Here is an 18779-nt window from a genome sequence, read left to right as displayed (position 1 = left end):
ATGACTACACTCGCTTTACTTGGATCTACTTTATGCATAATCGTAGTCAGTTATTGTCTATTTATCGATCTTTTATAGCCATGGTTCACACCCAGTTTGCTGCCTCAGTCAAGATCTTTCGATCTGACTCCGGTGGTGAATACATTTCTCACGCTTTTCGTGCCTTTTTGTCCTCTGAGGGCACCTTGCCTCAGTTATCTTGTCCTGGGGCCCATCCTCAGAATGGGGTAGCGAGCATAAGCATCGTCATATCTTAGAGACGGCTCGTGCCCTTCTTCTTGGTGCTTTTTCTTCCTCCTCATTTTTGGGTACGATCTTTGTTAAATGCATGCTGTCTATCTAATTAACCTTCGACCTTCATCTTATCTCCATGATCGCGAGCCGGGAGAGTGTCTTCATGGCACACCTCCTCGCTATGATCATCTTCGTGTTTTTGGTTGTCAGTTGTTTTGTTTTGCTCTCACCTCGGGAGCGGACCAAGCTCACCGCCCAGTCAGTCTCTTGTGTTTTTCTGGGATATAGCCTTGAGCATAAAGGTTACCGTTGCTATGATCATCATTACCCGTCGTATTCGTGTCTCTCGAGATGTCACATTTGATGAAGACAACCTCTTTTTATACCTCTCCTTCTTCCACTTGAGTCTCCCTCTCCTTCGGTTCCTCTCTTTTTCTTTTTCCCTCCTTTTTTCCCCACAAATACTTCCCTTGTGCCTTCATCTCCTCCTCTCCTCCCTTCTCCAGAGCTTCTTAGTCACTCCTCTCTTGATCCTCCTTCTCCACTATCTCGTTGAATCTCCCTCGTGTCTACCTCTTCTTCTTCACTCCCTCCTGCTCACCCCCCTTGATTCGTTTCCTTTACCATCGTCGAGATCCCACTGTGACTCCACCTGTGCCGGTCCTCTCTGACGCCTCCCCTACTATTGATCCAGCTCCTGAGGTATCCTCTCCTCCTTACTCTTTACTGAGATCGCTCCACTTTACATCCACATGTCGTTATGCTTCTTCTAGCACTAGTATCTCGGATGTCATTGAGCCGGTACCTCTGGAGGCGGTTCGATCCCACGAGTGGCGGGACTGCCATGGCTGAGGAGCTTGATGCCTTGTCTCGGACTCACACATGGGATATTGTCCCTCTCCCTGCCCATGCCATTCCTATTACTTGTCATTTGGATTTATCGGGTGAAGACCCGTTCTGATGGATCTCTCGAGCGCTATAAAGCGCGTCTTGTTGCTCGTGGTTTTCAGCAAGAGTATGGTCGTGACTATGAGGAGACTTTTGCCCTTGTAGCTCACATGCACCTTTGTTCGTACATTAGTTCTTTGATTGCTGTCTGCATTCGTCGGTGGGTTCTTCATCGACTGATGTGAAGAACGCCTTTCTTCATGGGGACACGAAGAGGGAGGTCTACATGACTCCCCTCCACGGCCTTGGGTGCCTCCAGGATCTGTTTGTCGTCTTCGTCGCGCTCTCTATGGTCTCAAGCAGGCTCCTCGTGCCTGGTTTGAGAGAGTCGATCTGATTGTTGAGGTCTGCTGGATTTACTCGAGCATCCATGATCCGCGATCTTTATTCATTCTTCACCTCGTGGTCGGACCATTCTTCTTACGTATGTGGATGATATGATTCTTCTCGGTGATGATTACGCTCATATTACTTTTTGTGAAGCGAAGCGTGTGAGACCTTCTTGATGGTCGATCTAGGTCCGCTCGTTATTTTACGGGTATCGAGATCACATCTCATCTTGATGGTTATCGATTATCTCGCGACGTTACACTCTTGATCTTCTTGCTCGCTCCGGCTTGGCCGATACTCGTCTTGCCGCTACCGATGGAGTTGCATTTGCGACTCGTGCTTCCGATGGGACTCCATTACGGATCCTACTCGCTACTCGGCATCTTGTTGGTAGCTTGGTATACCTTCTCTGTCACCCGTCCGACATCTCTCATCTCTGTGCACATTCTCAGTCAGTTTGTTGCGGCTCCCACCACTGTTCATTATGGACATCTACTTCGGGTCCTGCGATATCTTCGTGGCACTGTCTCGCGTGGCTTGTTCTACTCACACGGTCCACTCTTGACTTTCTGAGGCCTACTACGATGCTACTTGGGCGGCTCCCACGATGATAGGGGTCTCATCACGCAGCTCTTGTATCTTTCTTGGGTCTTCACTTGTTGTTTGGAAGACTAAGAAACAACAGACTGTTGCCAAGTCCGAGTCTTTGAGGTGAGGTTCGTGCTTTGGCTTCTCATGTCAGGGAGGTGCTTTGGATTCGCTCCATTCTAGAGGATTTTTGGTGTCTGGGATTCATTCTCCTATACCTATTCACTTTGTGATAATGCAGGGAGCCCTTCGATTCTGCTGGCGATCCGGTCAAGCATGAGTGACCAAACACATTGGTGTGGATGCACACTTCACTCGTTGTCACGTCCGGGTGCTCATCTTGTGTCAGCTTCATTATCTTCCCTCACGAGGTTCGGTGGGTGATTTTTTTCACTAAAGCCCGGAACACGTGATCGGCATCTATTTATGTTGTCCAAACTCAAGACACATGATCCGCCTTGAGTTTGAGGGGGGGTGTTAGCTATGTGTATGTATATTAGATGTATGTATGTATATACTTGCGTATACCTGTATACTTAGCTTCTATATGAAGCCCCTTTGATCACACTTATTCCATGCATATGAAATGAGTATTGATCCACTCCTTTCTTTCATTCATCCTTCTTCTAACATATACTAGCTAGACATGGTTAATCCATGTGCTACATACGGAGCTTTTCACCAACTCTTGTTATTTTCCTTCTGATGCTATAAAGCAATTTCTTTATTATAAAGACAGTGTGTCTTTCATTACTCACAAGTCTCAATGGCCTAAACTTATATAGAACCCTCTTTTGTTTTTCGTTTTAGTTTTTTTTTTAAGTTTTTTTAATCACTGTGAGCTTCAACTTCATTTCATATTTTAATTTCAGGATAACAACATAGAAGGATATTCTGCCTCATCAGCTCTATAGCTTCTCTGCATGCTTAATTCCTTTTACCTTAACTCATTTGCTTTAGTCAGTTCACCTAAAAACTAAAGTTTGGTTCTTCAACATTATCACATCTGAATAAAAAGAGGATGAGAAAGTCCAATTGGCACATGTCATTTAACGTGGTAAGGTGTACTACATCTAATGGCTCTTCCACACACTTGGCTAGCTTGAGTTGGTTGTCTTGTATATGTCATCAAACAAGATTTTGATTTTGGAGTCTTATCATCAATTGTCTTGTATTTGTCATGAAACAAGACTTTGAATTTGGAGTCTTATCATCAATGTGGTTCTTAATTGGTTGATTGCTTCAACCGTATTGATTTGGAGTCTTTGTCCTCAACACAGTTATTAATTGGCTAATTTCTCTAACAAGACTTTGATTTTAAAATTTGCCATCATCATGGTTCTTAATTGGTTAATTGATCCAACAAGATTTTGATTTTAAAGCCTTATCATCAGCGCGGTTCTTAATTGGTTAATTGTTCCAATAAGACTTTGATTTTAAAGTCCTCTCATCAACGCGGTTCTTAATTGGTTGATTGCTCCAACAAGACTTTGATTTCAAAGTCTTGTCATCGGGGAGGTTCTTAATTGGTTAATTGCTTCAGTGAGCCTTGGATTTCGGAGTCTTTTCATCAATGCCATTCTTAATTGGTTGATTGCTCTAGAAAGACTTGGACTTGGGTATCGATTAATCATCAGTACCTCTATGAACACAAAGCTATTGAATTATTTGTCTTGATTTTTGAAGTCACACAAATTTTTTTTTTTTTAACAAATACGACAAGCACAATACCATCAGGTGTGTGCAAACTAGTCAGAAATTGAAGACCCATCCATTATCACCATTGCATCTAGTAAAATTTGAATTTAAAACTTGAACCTCTGACACCAACATCTTTTCATATTTCATTTTACTTATTAAAATATATTTTTAAAAATATATTAAAAACACCCTCCAAATCTCATTAGAGCTTTTTTGAATAATTTTTCTTAACTTCTAAATTAGGTTTGATTTGAAACCATACATTGGTTATTTTATATCCTTTGTTTTTTATTACCTTTTTTAATTTTTAAATGACAGGCTTTATATGAAATCATATACATATTATTTTTTAAAAAACTATTTTAAGGTTGATCTAACCCAAAACTTAGAACGATTTTTTTCTAAAAAAAGTGAATAAACTATTTCATTAAAAATCCTAGTAGATGATCCTCTTTGTTATTTATCTTTGTTTCATCTAGCCTTTTTGTACCTACACTCACTATTTTTTAACTATTTTTTTTTAGTTTTAATGCAATGTGATTTATTTATTTTTAAAAAAAATTATTTCATTAAATATAAACACATAGTACAAAGAGTCAAGATACAATTTAGAAGTCTAGTAGGCGTGGATAAGCAACAACATAAGACAGAAATAAAAGCACAAACCCTCTGAGAAAAACAACTTTGAATGTTAATCAAAAAAACAACTTTGAATGATAAGCACATTTCAAATATTTTGGAGTCTTGGAATGGTTACCAATATAATAAAATAGAAGGTATGTTTGTACCGATCTCTAATATATCATTTGACTCATTTCTAAATTGATCCTTATTTTAAACTAGGAAAAACTTTGCTCTGGTTTTCACCAACAAGTGGGTTTATACAGACCAAAACTAACCTATAAATCCTGGAAGTGAATGAAAATTATTTCTTGCAACTCATGATTTGGCTTAAAACTTAAAAAGTGAAGGAAAGCACCAATAGTGTGAACTAAATAGAATTTATATCTTCAAAAAATAGAACCCTGATCAGAGGGCATTGCATTGTGACAACCACTCTCATGCCATCCACCTCAACCACCAATGGCAACAAAACACCGCAAAATAAATCCCTTGTTTTAGATCATCATTTCATCTTTCTGCTAAATAAGTTCTTCAACTTCAGTGATACAAAACATTAAACAACAAATCCCTCAAATTCAAAGCTAATGGATTGCAAAGAATAATTCAATAGCCGTTCCTCAAGGCGGACACAAAACTTTAAGGAAAGAATGAACTTTACATCAAAAAGAACTTAAGAAAAACAGTAATCAACAAAAGAACATTGTAGCATCAGTAAGAATTCACAAAGAGAGCAAAATCAAATTAGTTTTATTTTCACATAACTAATAACAAAAACAAGTTTTTAAAGCATGAATTTGAGTCTAAAGCTTAATTGTAAATACAAAGTAAAAAAAAAGGAATCTATAACAATATACCTTCCTCTTTTTTAAAGACAAATTATTTAGTAACTCGCTTATTCCAGTGAGTGACAAAATTTCAGAAAAAGGAAAACAATGATGAAAATGGAAGTGGATTATGTAAGCATGTAATTAACAACTAATTTACAAACATTAAGACAAGCTATAAACAAAAACACAACCATAAACTCTTCATATATAGTGATGACAAGCAGTGCTTGAGGATCTTTCAATGCTATTTAACAACTCCTAAAAGATATCAACAAAACCAATCAAGAACACAACCAGAATAATGAACTTGTCAACTCATTTATCAGTCACTATGTGTGTAAATAAAAGAGGGCCATGGATGAACTAGTTTGTTTAAACAGATTTGCAGCTGATATCATATTTCAGTGTGCTATATGTGATCAATCTGTAGAGTTTGGAGGAATTCAGAGAAGAACTAATCTCTCTGGATGCACAAATTATTAGCATGTGTTTTTTTCCTATTCAAAATTGGTTAGCTGATCTTATAAGAATATTAGTAACATATATTTTGTGAATGGATGTATACATATATATATATATATAGCATGGTTTATTCAATTTTTTTTAAAAAAAAAACATATGCACTTATTCTTTTTTAACTTAAGAAATATGATTTTTTTCACTTTAATAAGAAAAAACATATGCTCATGATTAAACTTTTGTGTTATATTAAATTTGGGATTCATGGTCTAAAGGTTGGGCCATGTCTTTCATGGTTGCAATCTCTATGTCCTAACTCTAGTTTGATAGGAAATTAGTAAGAAATCAAAGTTGATTAGTGGTGTTTTTCGGTCTTAACTTGTTAATAAATAGTATGAGAATTTGCATACATATATATCATGATTATGATGAGGATAAAGATTTACTAATTCAAAAATAAAAAAAATAAAGATTTACCTTGACTGACTTGTTGATAAAAATAGAGATTTACCTTGACCAACTTTATTAAAATTTTTGTCTTATGAAAATGATTTATCAAATTAGCTTCATCAAATTGGCAATCATAAAAATTATGCCATAAAGATTTATCTTGACTGACTTGATGATAACGATAGAGATTTACCTTGGCTGACTCTATTAAAATATTTGCCATATGAAAATGATTTGGTTCCAGTACTTTTTTAATGTTCACATGCATGGGTGTGAGTCCTTTGTAAGAAAAACAATGGTATTATCCTTCATATTGCAAGACAAAGAGATTTTTTTATGAGGTCTATAAGAGACTGTACATGTTTGTCCCTTTGACAATCTTTTAAATGGGGGCACATGTTGCTTATTAATAATAATAATAATAATAATTTATCAAATTAACCTTATCAAATTGGAGATCATGAAAATGGAAATATTAGACGTTTGTAAAATTAAATGATAGCATTAAATGCTTTGAAAATTATGCCTGAGCAAGTAGAAGATTTTTCTATGAAGACAAAGGGTGATGATGAAAATGAAATACGAAATGTTGAAAATAAGAGCATCAAAAGCTTTAAAATGATGTCTTAGCTATAGGAAAAATTTTCATAGGCTTAAATGGCACAATAATTAATATTTAAGTATTGAAGGCTTTTTTTATTTTTTTGTTTTGTTTTGTTTTGTTTTTTTTAGCAAGGATGAAAATGCCATCATGAAAATGAAAATATTGGAATATGTGAGTGTTAAGACTTAAATAAAAAATAAAAATAATAAAAATTGGCAATAGAAAAAAGTTATTTAGAATCACTAGGTAACCCAGTAGTAGCACATGATGGTAAGTGAGTGGTGCGGAGTCAAAATCATGTGCCGAGTAGAGGGATTTATTATTGTGAGATTATGGTCCTTGATACATCATCTTGAGCACACATAGTAGATCATCAGTGCCTCGCCTGTTACCTCACCATACATACCTATCCTTTAATGGTTCTCTGTGAGGCAGTGTTTATTGTCTTTGTCAAAAAATTAAAAAATAAATAAATAATACAAAATTAAAATATTGGATTTAGGGAAAATGAGCACAGGTATTTGTGATATGTTTTTGACTTGCTAGTTTTTTTAGCTAAATTGTAAGGTTTTGGATTTTTTTATTAAGCCACATAGTTCCTTTTGAAGGTCCAACTATTTTGTAAATCCTTATTGATTATTAATTATTTGTTTTTAACCAAGATCTCATATTTATTTTTTATTTTGTTTTTGGGAATAAATATTTTGAGATCTGATTAATGAAAATTATTATTATTATTATTATTATTATTATTATTATTATTATTATTATTATTATTATTACCAGCACTTCCTTCTTGGTTATATGGTTTTAGAAAAATCAGATGAAATCTCTTTTGTCATAATAGGTAAATAAATTTATAAAAGCAGGTAAAAGGCTAGTCAAAGTTAGAGGAGATAGCTCAAGCTGGTCCAATTTGCATTGACTAGTCCATTCATTAAATTGACCGTCAATGCCATTTTTTAATTAGTTCAACTTGACTTTGATATGTGACGAATGACGATCAAAGTATTATTAGTATTATTATTCTTATTATTATTATTATTATTATTATTATTATTATTATTATTTACCAGCTCTTCCTTCTTGGTTATACGGTTTTAGAAAAATCAGATAAAATCGCTTTCGTCGTAATAGGCAAACAAATTTATAAAAGCAGATAAAAAGTTAGTCAAAAGTTAAAGGAGGAGTTAGCTCAAGCTAGTCCAAGTTTGCATTGACTAGTCTATTCATTAAATTGACTGTCAATGTCATTTTTTAATTTGTTTAACTTGACTTTGACATGTAGCGATCAAGGTATCTTTGTCATTTATTAATTTCCGATGTGAAACTTCAAAGAATATTATGAAATCCCTTACAAATTAAGAAATGACATGGTATATATTGTATTTATTTTTGAAATATTAGATTTTTTTAATTTTTAAATAATGTTTTTTTATGGAAATTAAAAATGTCATTGTGGTTTGTATTTATTTTTAAAATATTATATTTATTTAAATTTTAGTGATTTACATTGTATTTACATTGTATTGGGTGAAAATTAAGAAATGACATAATATACATTGTATTTATTTTTAAAATATTAGATTTGTTTAAATTATAGTGATTTAAAAATAATTAAATTTAGATATTTGTTTATTTTAAATAAAAATAATTAAATTGTATTCGTTAAAAATTTATTTAGAAAATGAATACATTAATAACTCATTTAAAAAAATTATAGAAATTGGAACAATTTAATAATTTTTTCTTTTACAATTAAAATATATTATTTAATTAAAATATTAAATTGTACAAAAGTAATTTTACTAAAATTTTCTCCTATATACTCTCATATTCCTATCTCTCCATACGGACCATACCCTCCAACCAAATATTACTTTTGTTCCCATCCCCAATCCCTCTTCCTTATTTATATCCCCATCCCCATATTCTCATTCCCTCCAACCAAACGGACTCTAAAAGTTAATATAGAGTTATACAGTTTAACATTTTATTTTTATTTATTTTATTTTATTTATTATTTTTATTTATTATGTTTTTATAACATGGACAAACCACTCCAAACATTATTATTATTATTATTATTATTATTATTATTATATCCCAATCATATATTAAAAGAGAATCAGACAGTCATATTTTAATTTTCACATATGAGTCAAATACCTTAATCACGAGGCTATCGCCATGGCGACATATAATTTAATAATTTTCATAGAGTTGTTTTTGCACACATTAATTATGTTTCCAGGCTTTAACAACACCAATTGCAACATTATGATGCTTGCTATCGTTAAGTTAAATCTCTTGTTAGAGTTGGAAATCTATGATTGGTATTATTTGACGCATGTAAAAAATGACATGGCAAAAGCGAAAATGTGGAGAACAAGATAACATAGTAAGGTGACAAGGCACATAATGATATGGCAAAAGCATGTGGAGATATGAAGCCTAGAAACCCATCTTTGGAGAGTTTATTTTTGCTATGCTCCAAGATGATAAAATCTATCTTTGGTAACTCTATTTCTTGTGAGAAATTTATTTCTTGAAGACCATGTGAAGAATATTCTAAAGAAATGAGTAATCTATTTTTGGCAAGCATGAAGATCATCACTTGGAGACCAAAATTGCAATGGAACTTAGTTTGGTGTAAAGTTTAATTGAAGGAACAAACTAAGAATGGTAACACCAAGCTATGAAGATTCTCAAGACCATAATTAGCAATTCAACCTGATAAAAAGATCCAAAGCTAATTATGGGTGGAGTTGCTTGGAGACTCAAGATATTCAATGGCCATTCTAAAGAAAGGCACAAACTATCTTTGGCAAGTGTATATATTTGGAGAAGATTGATGACCCAAGCTTGGATGATTAAAGATCATGGTTGGAAGATATTGAAGAGCTAAACTTGGATGAAAGGAGATCAAGTTTAATATAAGATATTGAAGACCATACTTGGATAAATGAAGATCAAGTTTTAAGATTGTGAAGACCAAAGTTGGATGAATGGAGATCAAGTTTGGAAAGAAGATTTTGAAGATATTTAAAAACCATATTTAGTAATATGGAGACATGCTTATAGGTGGGTGTGACCCTCGGAAGAGGGACCTGCTAATAAGATTTGAGGAGGCAAGCTACTTTCGGGAAGATTGGGACGTTGCAACGGAAGTAGAACTCAGTCAAGATCAGTAGGTGGGCCGCATTGCAAGCTCGGTTATAACAAAAGTTGTAACGTCTAACTTTGGAATGTGTCTAAGTTAGGAGGCCGCGGAGATTCTAAAAAAAAGAGGCGCTATACTTGGGACGTTAAGAGGTCTATATAAGAGAGCTATGCTCTGAAATTTAGGATGTACCATGAGTAAGAGACCCAAGTGTGTGGGTTGAGGAAAGTGGGCATTAGGCAATTTAGAGAGGGTTAATTTTTATCATTGTGCGAATGAGAATGAGTGTTGTACTCTTCATTCTTTCCCTCTTTTAGTGGATTATTCTCTTCAGACTCAGCCCCTCAAACATAGGCAGATTGTGCCGAACTGGGTAACCAATTTATGTGTTTCTTTTCTCTTACATGTTTGATTTTATATTGAGTGTATGTGGTTGCATTACATAAGAGATTGAGCTAAAAATTAGTACATTATTACCCCTCCGGACCTAACATCTCTTGTTTTGGATCATCATCATTTCATCTTTCTGGTAAATATGTTTTTTAAATAACAAAAGATGTTCTTAGCTATGGTTTGCTCATGATTAAACATTTGCATTTAGGTTAAATTTTAGATTCATGGTATATATATATAAAGTTGGCCCATATATTTGATGGTTGCGATTTCTACATCGTAATTCTAGTTGAATAGGAGCTTGATAAGTAAGAAATCAAGGTTGATTAGTGGTATTTCTTGGTCTTGGTTTGTTAAAAAATAGTATACCAATTTGTAATATACAAATATAATGGACAAGGATTTGCATCGACTGACTCAATGACAAGAATTAGGTCTTATCTTGACTGACTTTATTTATTAAAATATTTATTGTATGAATTTGATTTATCAAATTGGCTTCATCATATTTTAGTCCTATCCTTTTATTTTTCTAAACATCAATGCCTTCATGAGATGGAAACATTAAATGCTTTGAAAATGATCCCTTGGTAATAGAAGATTCCTTGCATACTACAAGAAAAATTTTTCATAAAAAGCCGTGCCAAATAAATTGTGTCAAATTCCTTTCTTTTTGTAGTGGCATAATAATTAAGATATAAGCCTTGAAGTTTTTTCCACAAAGACAACGACCATCATGAAAATATGAAACATTAGAAAATGATAGTATTAAAAACTTAAAAAATTATGCCTTAACAATAGAAGAAAATTGTTCAAAAAAAAAATTTCTTGAATGGTAAGGAGAAAATTATTCTTAAGGAGGCTGACTATACAGTAATTAATCTAAAAGTGTTGAATTTTTTTCTAAAAAGAAAAATGGCCATTAGTAAAATGAGAATATGAAATGTTGAAAAATGAGAGTATTAAAAGCTTTAAAAATGATGCCTTTGCAATAGATAAAAATTATTTTAAAAAAATTACTTGTAAAGTAAATGATTAGATGCCTTTACAAGTGATAGGAGAAAATTATTCTGAAAAAAAAGAGACAAAGGCTATTATTAAAATAAAAATATGAAGTGTTTGAAAATGAGAGTATTATTGATTTCTTATAAATAGAAAAAAATTATTCATAAAAAGATTGCTTGCAAGGTAAATAATGACTAAAGGTCTGAGATATTTGTTATGTCTTACTAAATTTTGAGTTTTTTTTTAACCTTAAGATTTTGGATTTTTGTTTATCTTTATAATTTCTTTTAAGAAAAAAGCAAACTATTTTGAAAATCCTTATTGATCATTAACAGTTTAATTTTGACCAATATCTCTTATTTACATTTCCATTATTGGGGATAAATCTCTAGAATTACCATAGTGAAATTTATTTTTATTTTTATTTTTTTTCTTATACCAACACTTCCATCCTGTTTATAAGGTTTAGAATTAAAAAAAAAAAAATCTCTTTGCTCATAATAACTAAATAGATTCATTCAGAAAGACAGTTGAATTGTTAAAAGTTTGATAAGCAGTTAACTTAAGCTAATCCAAGTTTGGCATTGACTAATCAATGCATTAAGTTAACCATCAGTGCATTCAAAAAAATATAAAATAATTATAAAATATAATAAAATAATTTAAGTTCTCTACATGCATAGCAGCATAAACTCCACTTTTGATATTGTTAGATAATTATTTTCTTTGAATAAATTTTTTTTTAATAAATATTATCAACTTTTTAAATATAAAAAGCAAGCTTTTTAAATATAATACAAAAATTAACTTATAAATTAAAAGCTGAATTTTCTAAGCCCTATGTAATAGTATCATATGCCTATAAACAGTGGCGGACCCAAAAATTTGGTCTAGTCCGGGCTTAAATAAAAGTCAATGTTTGATATTAATTACAAAAGACACAGACAAATTTAAATGACAATACAAACTAAGTTGACATTCAATATCAATAATAAATATACGAACAAAGTTCAAATTCAAAACATAACAAGTGAAATAACAATGAAAAACATAATTTTAGAGAACAATGAAAGGGGCTGCTCAATTTTGAGGGAAAAACATAAACATAGACCTAATAAACTAGTAAAAAACAATACTACCTACCATTGATTTAACCAACAATGAAACAACTTAGCTCAACAACACACTTACACCACCTTGCCTAGAACTTGAAACAAAACACATGATGAACTCATCTTAGCCCTCCATTTGTCCCACAACTCAACAAACACAAATCTGCCTAGAACTTGAAACAAAAAACTTGATTAACTTATCTTGACCCTCCACTTGTCCTACTACTAATCATCTATTAATCACCAAACTGAAACACATTTAGTATTAAAATTCAGCCATGACTGCTCTCTTTGTCAGCCAGTGCTTATACTCAGCCAAACTCATGCTCCCAAGGATTTTTGGCAGACCAGCCCGGGCTGCCAATATAGTGGGTCCGCCCCTGCCTATAAATAGGGTAAGAGAGAATGGAATGTTAAACAGAAAAGAGATAAGAGATCAATGGCATCTGCTAATTACAAAGCTTCACCACCATTCTTAAGATTCCCTTCCACACAGCAATTATCAATAATAATATTATTATTATGTCCTTCTTTCATGATGCCCATCATCACTGGTACTACTACTCCTACCAGCACTAGTAATACAACAAGTAGAGGCTGCATCAAGGCAGAACGAGAAGCCCTTCTCGCATTCAAATCCGAAATTATAATATATGACAAGGTTCATCCCATGTCGTCATGGGGTGATCAGACCGACGAATGCTGCCACTGGGCCGGTGTGCGCTGCGACAATGTTTCCAGCAACGTCATCCGCCTCGACCTCCAAGGTGATGACTACTTGTCATGGGGTTTGGGAGGCAACATCAGTGAATCTCTTCTTGTCCTCCAGCACCTCAAATACCTTAATCTCAGCAACAATTGCTTCAGCAATTTCTTCATCCCAAAGTGGTTGGGTTCGTTGGAGAACCTGGTTCATCTCGACCTCCGCTTCAATTGCTTCGCCGGTGTCATACCTCACGAGCTGGGTAATCTCACCAGGCTGCGTTACCTCAACCTAGCAAGTCCTGAATTATTGAAGGTTGATGATGCTGAGTGGCTGTCTGATCTATCTTCTCTGAGATACTTGTCTATGGATGGTGTTGACTTTTCTGATGTGAACAACGTCATGCAGTCACTCAACAAGCTTCTTCATTTAGAACATGTTTCTATGTATGACTGCAGTATGCACAGCATCCCAGAGTCTCTCCCATATCTCAATTTCGGCTCCCTCGCCTTCATGGATATTAGCTTCAACAACTTCGACAAAACCATGGCCAGTATCCCAGAATGGCTTTTCAGAATACCCAACCTACGTCATCTCAGCATGGGAAACAGTGGGTTTGCTGGCGCCATCCCTTCATCCAATATTGAAAACACAACTTCTCTTCAATTTCTTGACTTGTCCTTCAATGAAGGAGTTTCTGGCAATATGCCGAGAGCATTTGGAGATCTCTGCAATCTCCAATCGCTCGATTTGAGTGGCACTTTTATGGGGAAGAGCTTGGAAGATTTCAGAGAGGCATTCTATGGATGCATTAGACAAAACTTGAAAGATTTTTCATTCCAAACTAGCTCGCTAAAAGGCCATTTGCCAGATTGGTTTGCTGAATTCAAAAATCTCACCTCTCTGGATCTTTTTGGTAATTTCCTCCACGGCTCAATCCCTGAATCTCTGGGAAGACTCTCAGGATTACAATATCTGGATCTTTCATATAATGCCTTAAATGGCTCCATCCCTGCATCCCTGGGAAGACTCTCAGCATTGCAACATTTGGATCTTAAGAATAATACTTTAAATGGCTCCATCCCTGCATCCCTGGGAAGACTCTCAGCATTGCAACATTTAGATCTTCAACATAACTCTTTAAATGGCTCCATCCCTGCATCCTTGGGAAGACTCTCAGCGTTGCAACATTTAGATCTTCAACATAACTCTTTAAATGGCTCCATCCCTGCATCCTTGGGAAGACTCTCAGCGTTGCAAACTATGGATGTTACAGGCAATAAACTAAATGAACCCATCCCTAAATCCCTAGGAAGACTCTCAAGATTGCTATCGTTGTTTCTTAGCAACAATGCTTTAAATGGCCCCATTCCTGGATCCATGGGAAGACTCTCGCGATTGCAATATTTGGATCTTAGCAACAATGTTTTAAATGGCCCCATTCCTGAATCCATGGGAAGACTCTCGCGATTGCATTATTTGGATCTTAGCAATAATGCTTTAAATGGCTCCATCCCTGAGTCCCTGGCAAGGCTCTCAGGTGCACTAGACTTAACCAATAACTCATTTTCAAGAATCGTTGCCTCTGATTTTGTAAACTTTCGAGGAATGCTACCTTCACTCAAAGTCCTCCATTTATCTTCAAACAATTTGACTGGTAGTATTCCGAATTCTTTTTGTAATTTGGTGGACCTTCAGTTATTGGAACTCTCCAACAATCACCTGGAAGGAGTGCTCCCGAATTGTTGGAACAATTTGACAGGCTTGCAATACCTCATCTTGGCAAACAATTCACTGGCAGGTGAGATTCCAAGTTCTCTAATAAATTCCTCTCAATCTTTGCGGGTGTTGCACTTAAGCAACAACCAATTGCATGGAGGGTTTCCATCATTCTTGAAAAAGTGCACTTCCATTATCACTCTTGCTCTTGATCACAACAATTTATCCGGCGAGATTCCTAGTTGGGTAGGAGAAACCATGATTTCATTGAAGATCCTCACTTTGAAAGCAAATAACTTCACAGGCAATTTGCCTTTATTACCCAACCTCACATTACTTCACTTCTTGGATCTCTCCCAAAACTCATTTGTAGGGCGCATACCTCAATCGTATGGGAACCTCACAGGCATGACAAATTATAGTGGAAGGATTTCTAATTCAATGTTAGATGTTGGATATCAGGTAATAATTAAGATCATAGTCTTTACAAAAGGAATAGAAATCCAATTTGGAGCCATTCTTTCATCTTTCAAATTCATAGATCTCTCTACAAATAATCTATCAGGCCCAATCCCAAAAGAAATAGTAAATCTAGCTGGATTGCAAGACTTGGATTTATCATATAACAATCTGTCAGGTGAGATCCCCAGTGATATTGGTCGAATGCGATCATTGGAATCTCTCGATCTCTCAAGAAATGAGCTCATAGGGTCAATTCCTCCTAGCCTCTCTACAATAGATTTTCTAGGAAGCTTAAATCTGTCACACAATAACTTGTCTGGAAAAATCCCTTATGCTAGTCATTTGACTACTTTCAATGATCCATCTATTTATGCTAGTAATCTGAATCTTTGTGGAACTCCTCTGGATAATAATTGCACAAGTGAGGAACCAACATCAAATAGCGAAGCTGATGATCAAGAAGATGATGATAACGATAGTCCACCAATTTGGTTTTGTATTGGTCTGATGCCAGGATTTGTGGTTGGATTTTGGATTGTGTGGGGAATATTGCTATTCAAAAAAGAATGGAGGTATGTTTATTTCAAATATATAGACCACATGTATGACATGATGTATGTAAAGGTAATTGTCACTGTGAACAAGATCAAGAGGAAGTTGTTTGCGATGTGATCAATGTAATTAGCAAAGGATCTGTTTACTGCTAAAAAACTAATGTATCACTAGTTTTAAATAATGTCACTCAAAGTACTGTGCATGAGATTATATAGGAGTAACACTCTGTTTTCATTGATGTCATAAATAAAATATCTTTTTATTTTTATTTTTTCTTTCATACCTTTTACTTATAGTACTAGACATGCTTACTATGGTATATTACACAAATAGCCTTTCCACAATTATTAAGCTTTTGATGCTATAAATCAATTTCTCTGTTATCAAAGCCGCGTCTTTTCATTACTAACTCTCACAAGTTTGACCTGATCCCATATGAAATCTTCTTGTCTTATTTTTATTTTTATTTTTATTTTTTTATATCACTGTCAACTCCAACTTCATTTCCTATGTTTTAGACAACAACACATAAGGGCACCATGCCGAATTGGTTCTATGGCATCTCTGTATGATTGATTTTTTTTTTTAAAAAAAAAAAAGATAAATCACATGTATGGAAGTAAAAAAGACTCACAAGAGAAATAAGAGAAACACATCAAGAGCCAAAAAGAGTATAAAGGGACGAGAATAATAAGAAACTGTGGAATGCAAGGGAAACAACTAATCCACTAGCTAGAGATGAACTGGCAAACAAAAGAAAACATCAAATCCCTAAGGAAAGATAGAGAAGGTTTCCCTAGGTTGGAGCAACTCAAATGAACTGGCCCGTGCCTTGAGAGCAAGCAACCTGGCCAACGTCACTCATTTCAGCGAGCTCAGTGCAAGGTCCCATGAACTCGTGAACGGTCTCTATTGTATCCTTAATTTCAGCGAGGTTAGAATGGCTTGTAAATCAAATAGATAACCAAAATAACTCCAAATCCTCTCAACAAAGGTGCAATGAAGGAATATGTGATCTACTGATTCAATTGCCAAATGGCAGAGCACACATATCGCCGACAACAGTTTATTGCATCTCCTTTTTGCCAAGTTTTCCAGAGATTTTATTGTTCTATGCCAACCAATTAAAATTTAAATTTCCATAGGCATGCACTCTTCCAAAAGGCTAGGGATACCTGACAACAAAGGCCCCTATCATTCAGGAACCAATAAAATGATTTAACAGAGAACTTACCATTTGATGCAAGACACCACCATTTTAAGTCTATTCCATCTGGGAACTGACCATTGATCCTTGAGAGGATGTTGGTTGCCTCTGTATTAAGATCTAAGGTATTCGCAAGTTTTTGGCGAGGTCCCTAACTGTGGCCCAGTGTTACATAGAAGCCCTAAATAAATCCAACCATATGTTCATCGGGGCACAACCACTGAGCCATCTGTCCATCCAAAACAGAGTTGTAACCCCATCTTGAATCTCATGAGTGATACAAACCATAAATGCAGGTAATCGACTAAGAATACTGTTCCTAAAGAAAGATCTCCTTCTGGGGAATGTGGAGAACATATTCCAAGGCAGATCGTGCCAATGGGATTTGAACAAAGTGACTTTGGATTCGCACCAATTGTTCTTGGTCACGATTTTTCACCACCATTTTCCCACAAGGGCATGGTCTTCTAGGTCAAGTATTCCCCATCCCCCTTTATCCCTAGTCCTACATAAATGTTTCTAGCTTACAAGACGATAACCAAGATGTTCAATGTATAATCCGGTTTTATTTGTATAATTTTCTTTTGCCTTAATTCATTTGGTTTATTTTTTTTTATGTATAGAATAAAAATTTCTTTAACAAAAATGCTTAGGATTAGAAAGAGCATGAGAAGTTCCTTTTATGGCACATGGCATGCAACATGGCAAGGGATACCACATCCAATGGCTTTTCTACGCAATTGGCTGGCTTGGAGTCTTCGTCAACAATGGGGCTTTTAATTGGTTGTTGCTCCTACAAAACTTTGACTTGTTAGAGTCTTTTATTTGTCATCAATATCTCCATCAATCACAAACAATTCACAAAGTTATTGAATTATTTGGAAATGATTTTTTTTAATCACAACAAATTTCTTATTTTTCATGCTTCATCTTACTTATTAAAATCTCTTTTTAAAAAATACTAAAGATGCTCTCCAAATTTAAGTCCTTTTCCTAACTTTTTAAAGTTAGGCTTGATTTGAAATCATATATTGGTTTTAGTCAAAACTATATTAAGGTTAATCTTGACCCCCAAGATTGTTCACACATTTCAAAATTTTTTTTAATGAAATGTGGACAAATCCCATCAGAGACGTGCACAGACATGAAATTAATCCCTCAATACACTTGTGCCTCGCCCTGCATGTATTGAGGTTTGAATCCATCTCTTCAGTAAGAGACAAATATTTTATGCAGAAACCTAATGCCAATAGCCTTGGCCATTTCAACTATTTTGGAGCCTTATAATGGTAGTCTTATAATGGTTTTCCAACCGCTAGAATAAATGGACTGTATACAATGTACAAATCACCAATATCATTTTTAATTTGATCTTTATTTTTAACCTAGAAACACTTTCATCTGGTTATCACCAACAAACAGGTTTGTATAGAGCAAAACTAACATACAGCTCCTGCATGTGACGAAAATTTAAACCTTACAACTCATGATTTGGGTTAAAATTTAAAAAGAGAAAGAATATACCAACAGAATGTGAATCAAGTAGGATTCATATCTTCAAAAGGAAGAGCCCTCATCAGAGTGTGCTGTGACAAAACTCTGGCCATGCCATCCACCTCAACCTCCAAGGCCAGCAACCACCACAAAATAATGAAGATACATGTTGGTCTAAAGCACCTCAGATGCTTCATTTAG

General features: G+C 34.7%; 1 protein-coding gene across 1 annotated transcript; it reads left to right on the top strand.

Moving 5' to 3' along the window:
• The first annotated feature begins 12376 nt into the window (after positions 1-12376).
• Positions 12377-17219, top strand: LOC120273575 (probable LRR receptor-like serine/threonine-protein kinase At4g36180). Its single transcript, XM_039280219.1, has one exon. The coding sequence runs from the start codon at positions 12878-12880 to the stop codon at positions 15992-15994; it is 3117 nt and encodes a 1038-aa protein (XP_039136153.1). The 5' UTR covers positions 12377-12877; the 3' UTR covers positions 15995-17219.
• Positions 17220-18779: the final 1560 nt, after the last annotated feature.

The sequence above is a fragment of the Dioscorea cayenensis genome, chromosome 12, assembly GCF_009730915.1.
Source record: "Dioscorea cayenensis subsp. rotundata cultivar TDr96_F1 chromosome 12, TDr96_F1_v2_PseudoChromosome.rev07_lg8_w22 25.fasta, whole genome shotgun sequence".
NCBI lineage: Eukaryota > Viridiplantae > Streptophyta > Magnoliopsida > Dioscoreales > Dioscoreaceae > Dioscorea > Dioscorea cayenensis.
Note: the sequence above shows the minus strand (reverse complement) of the source record. Positions and strands in the feature narration are given on the sequence as shown.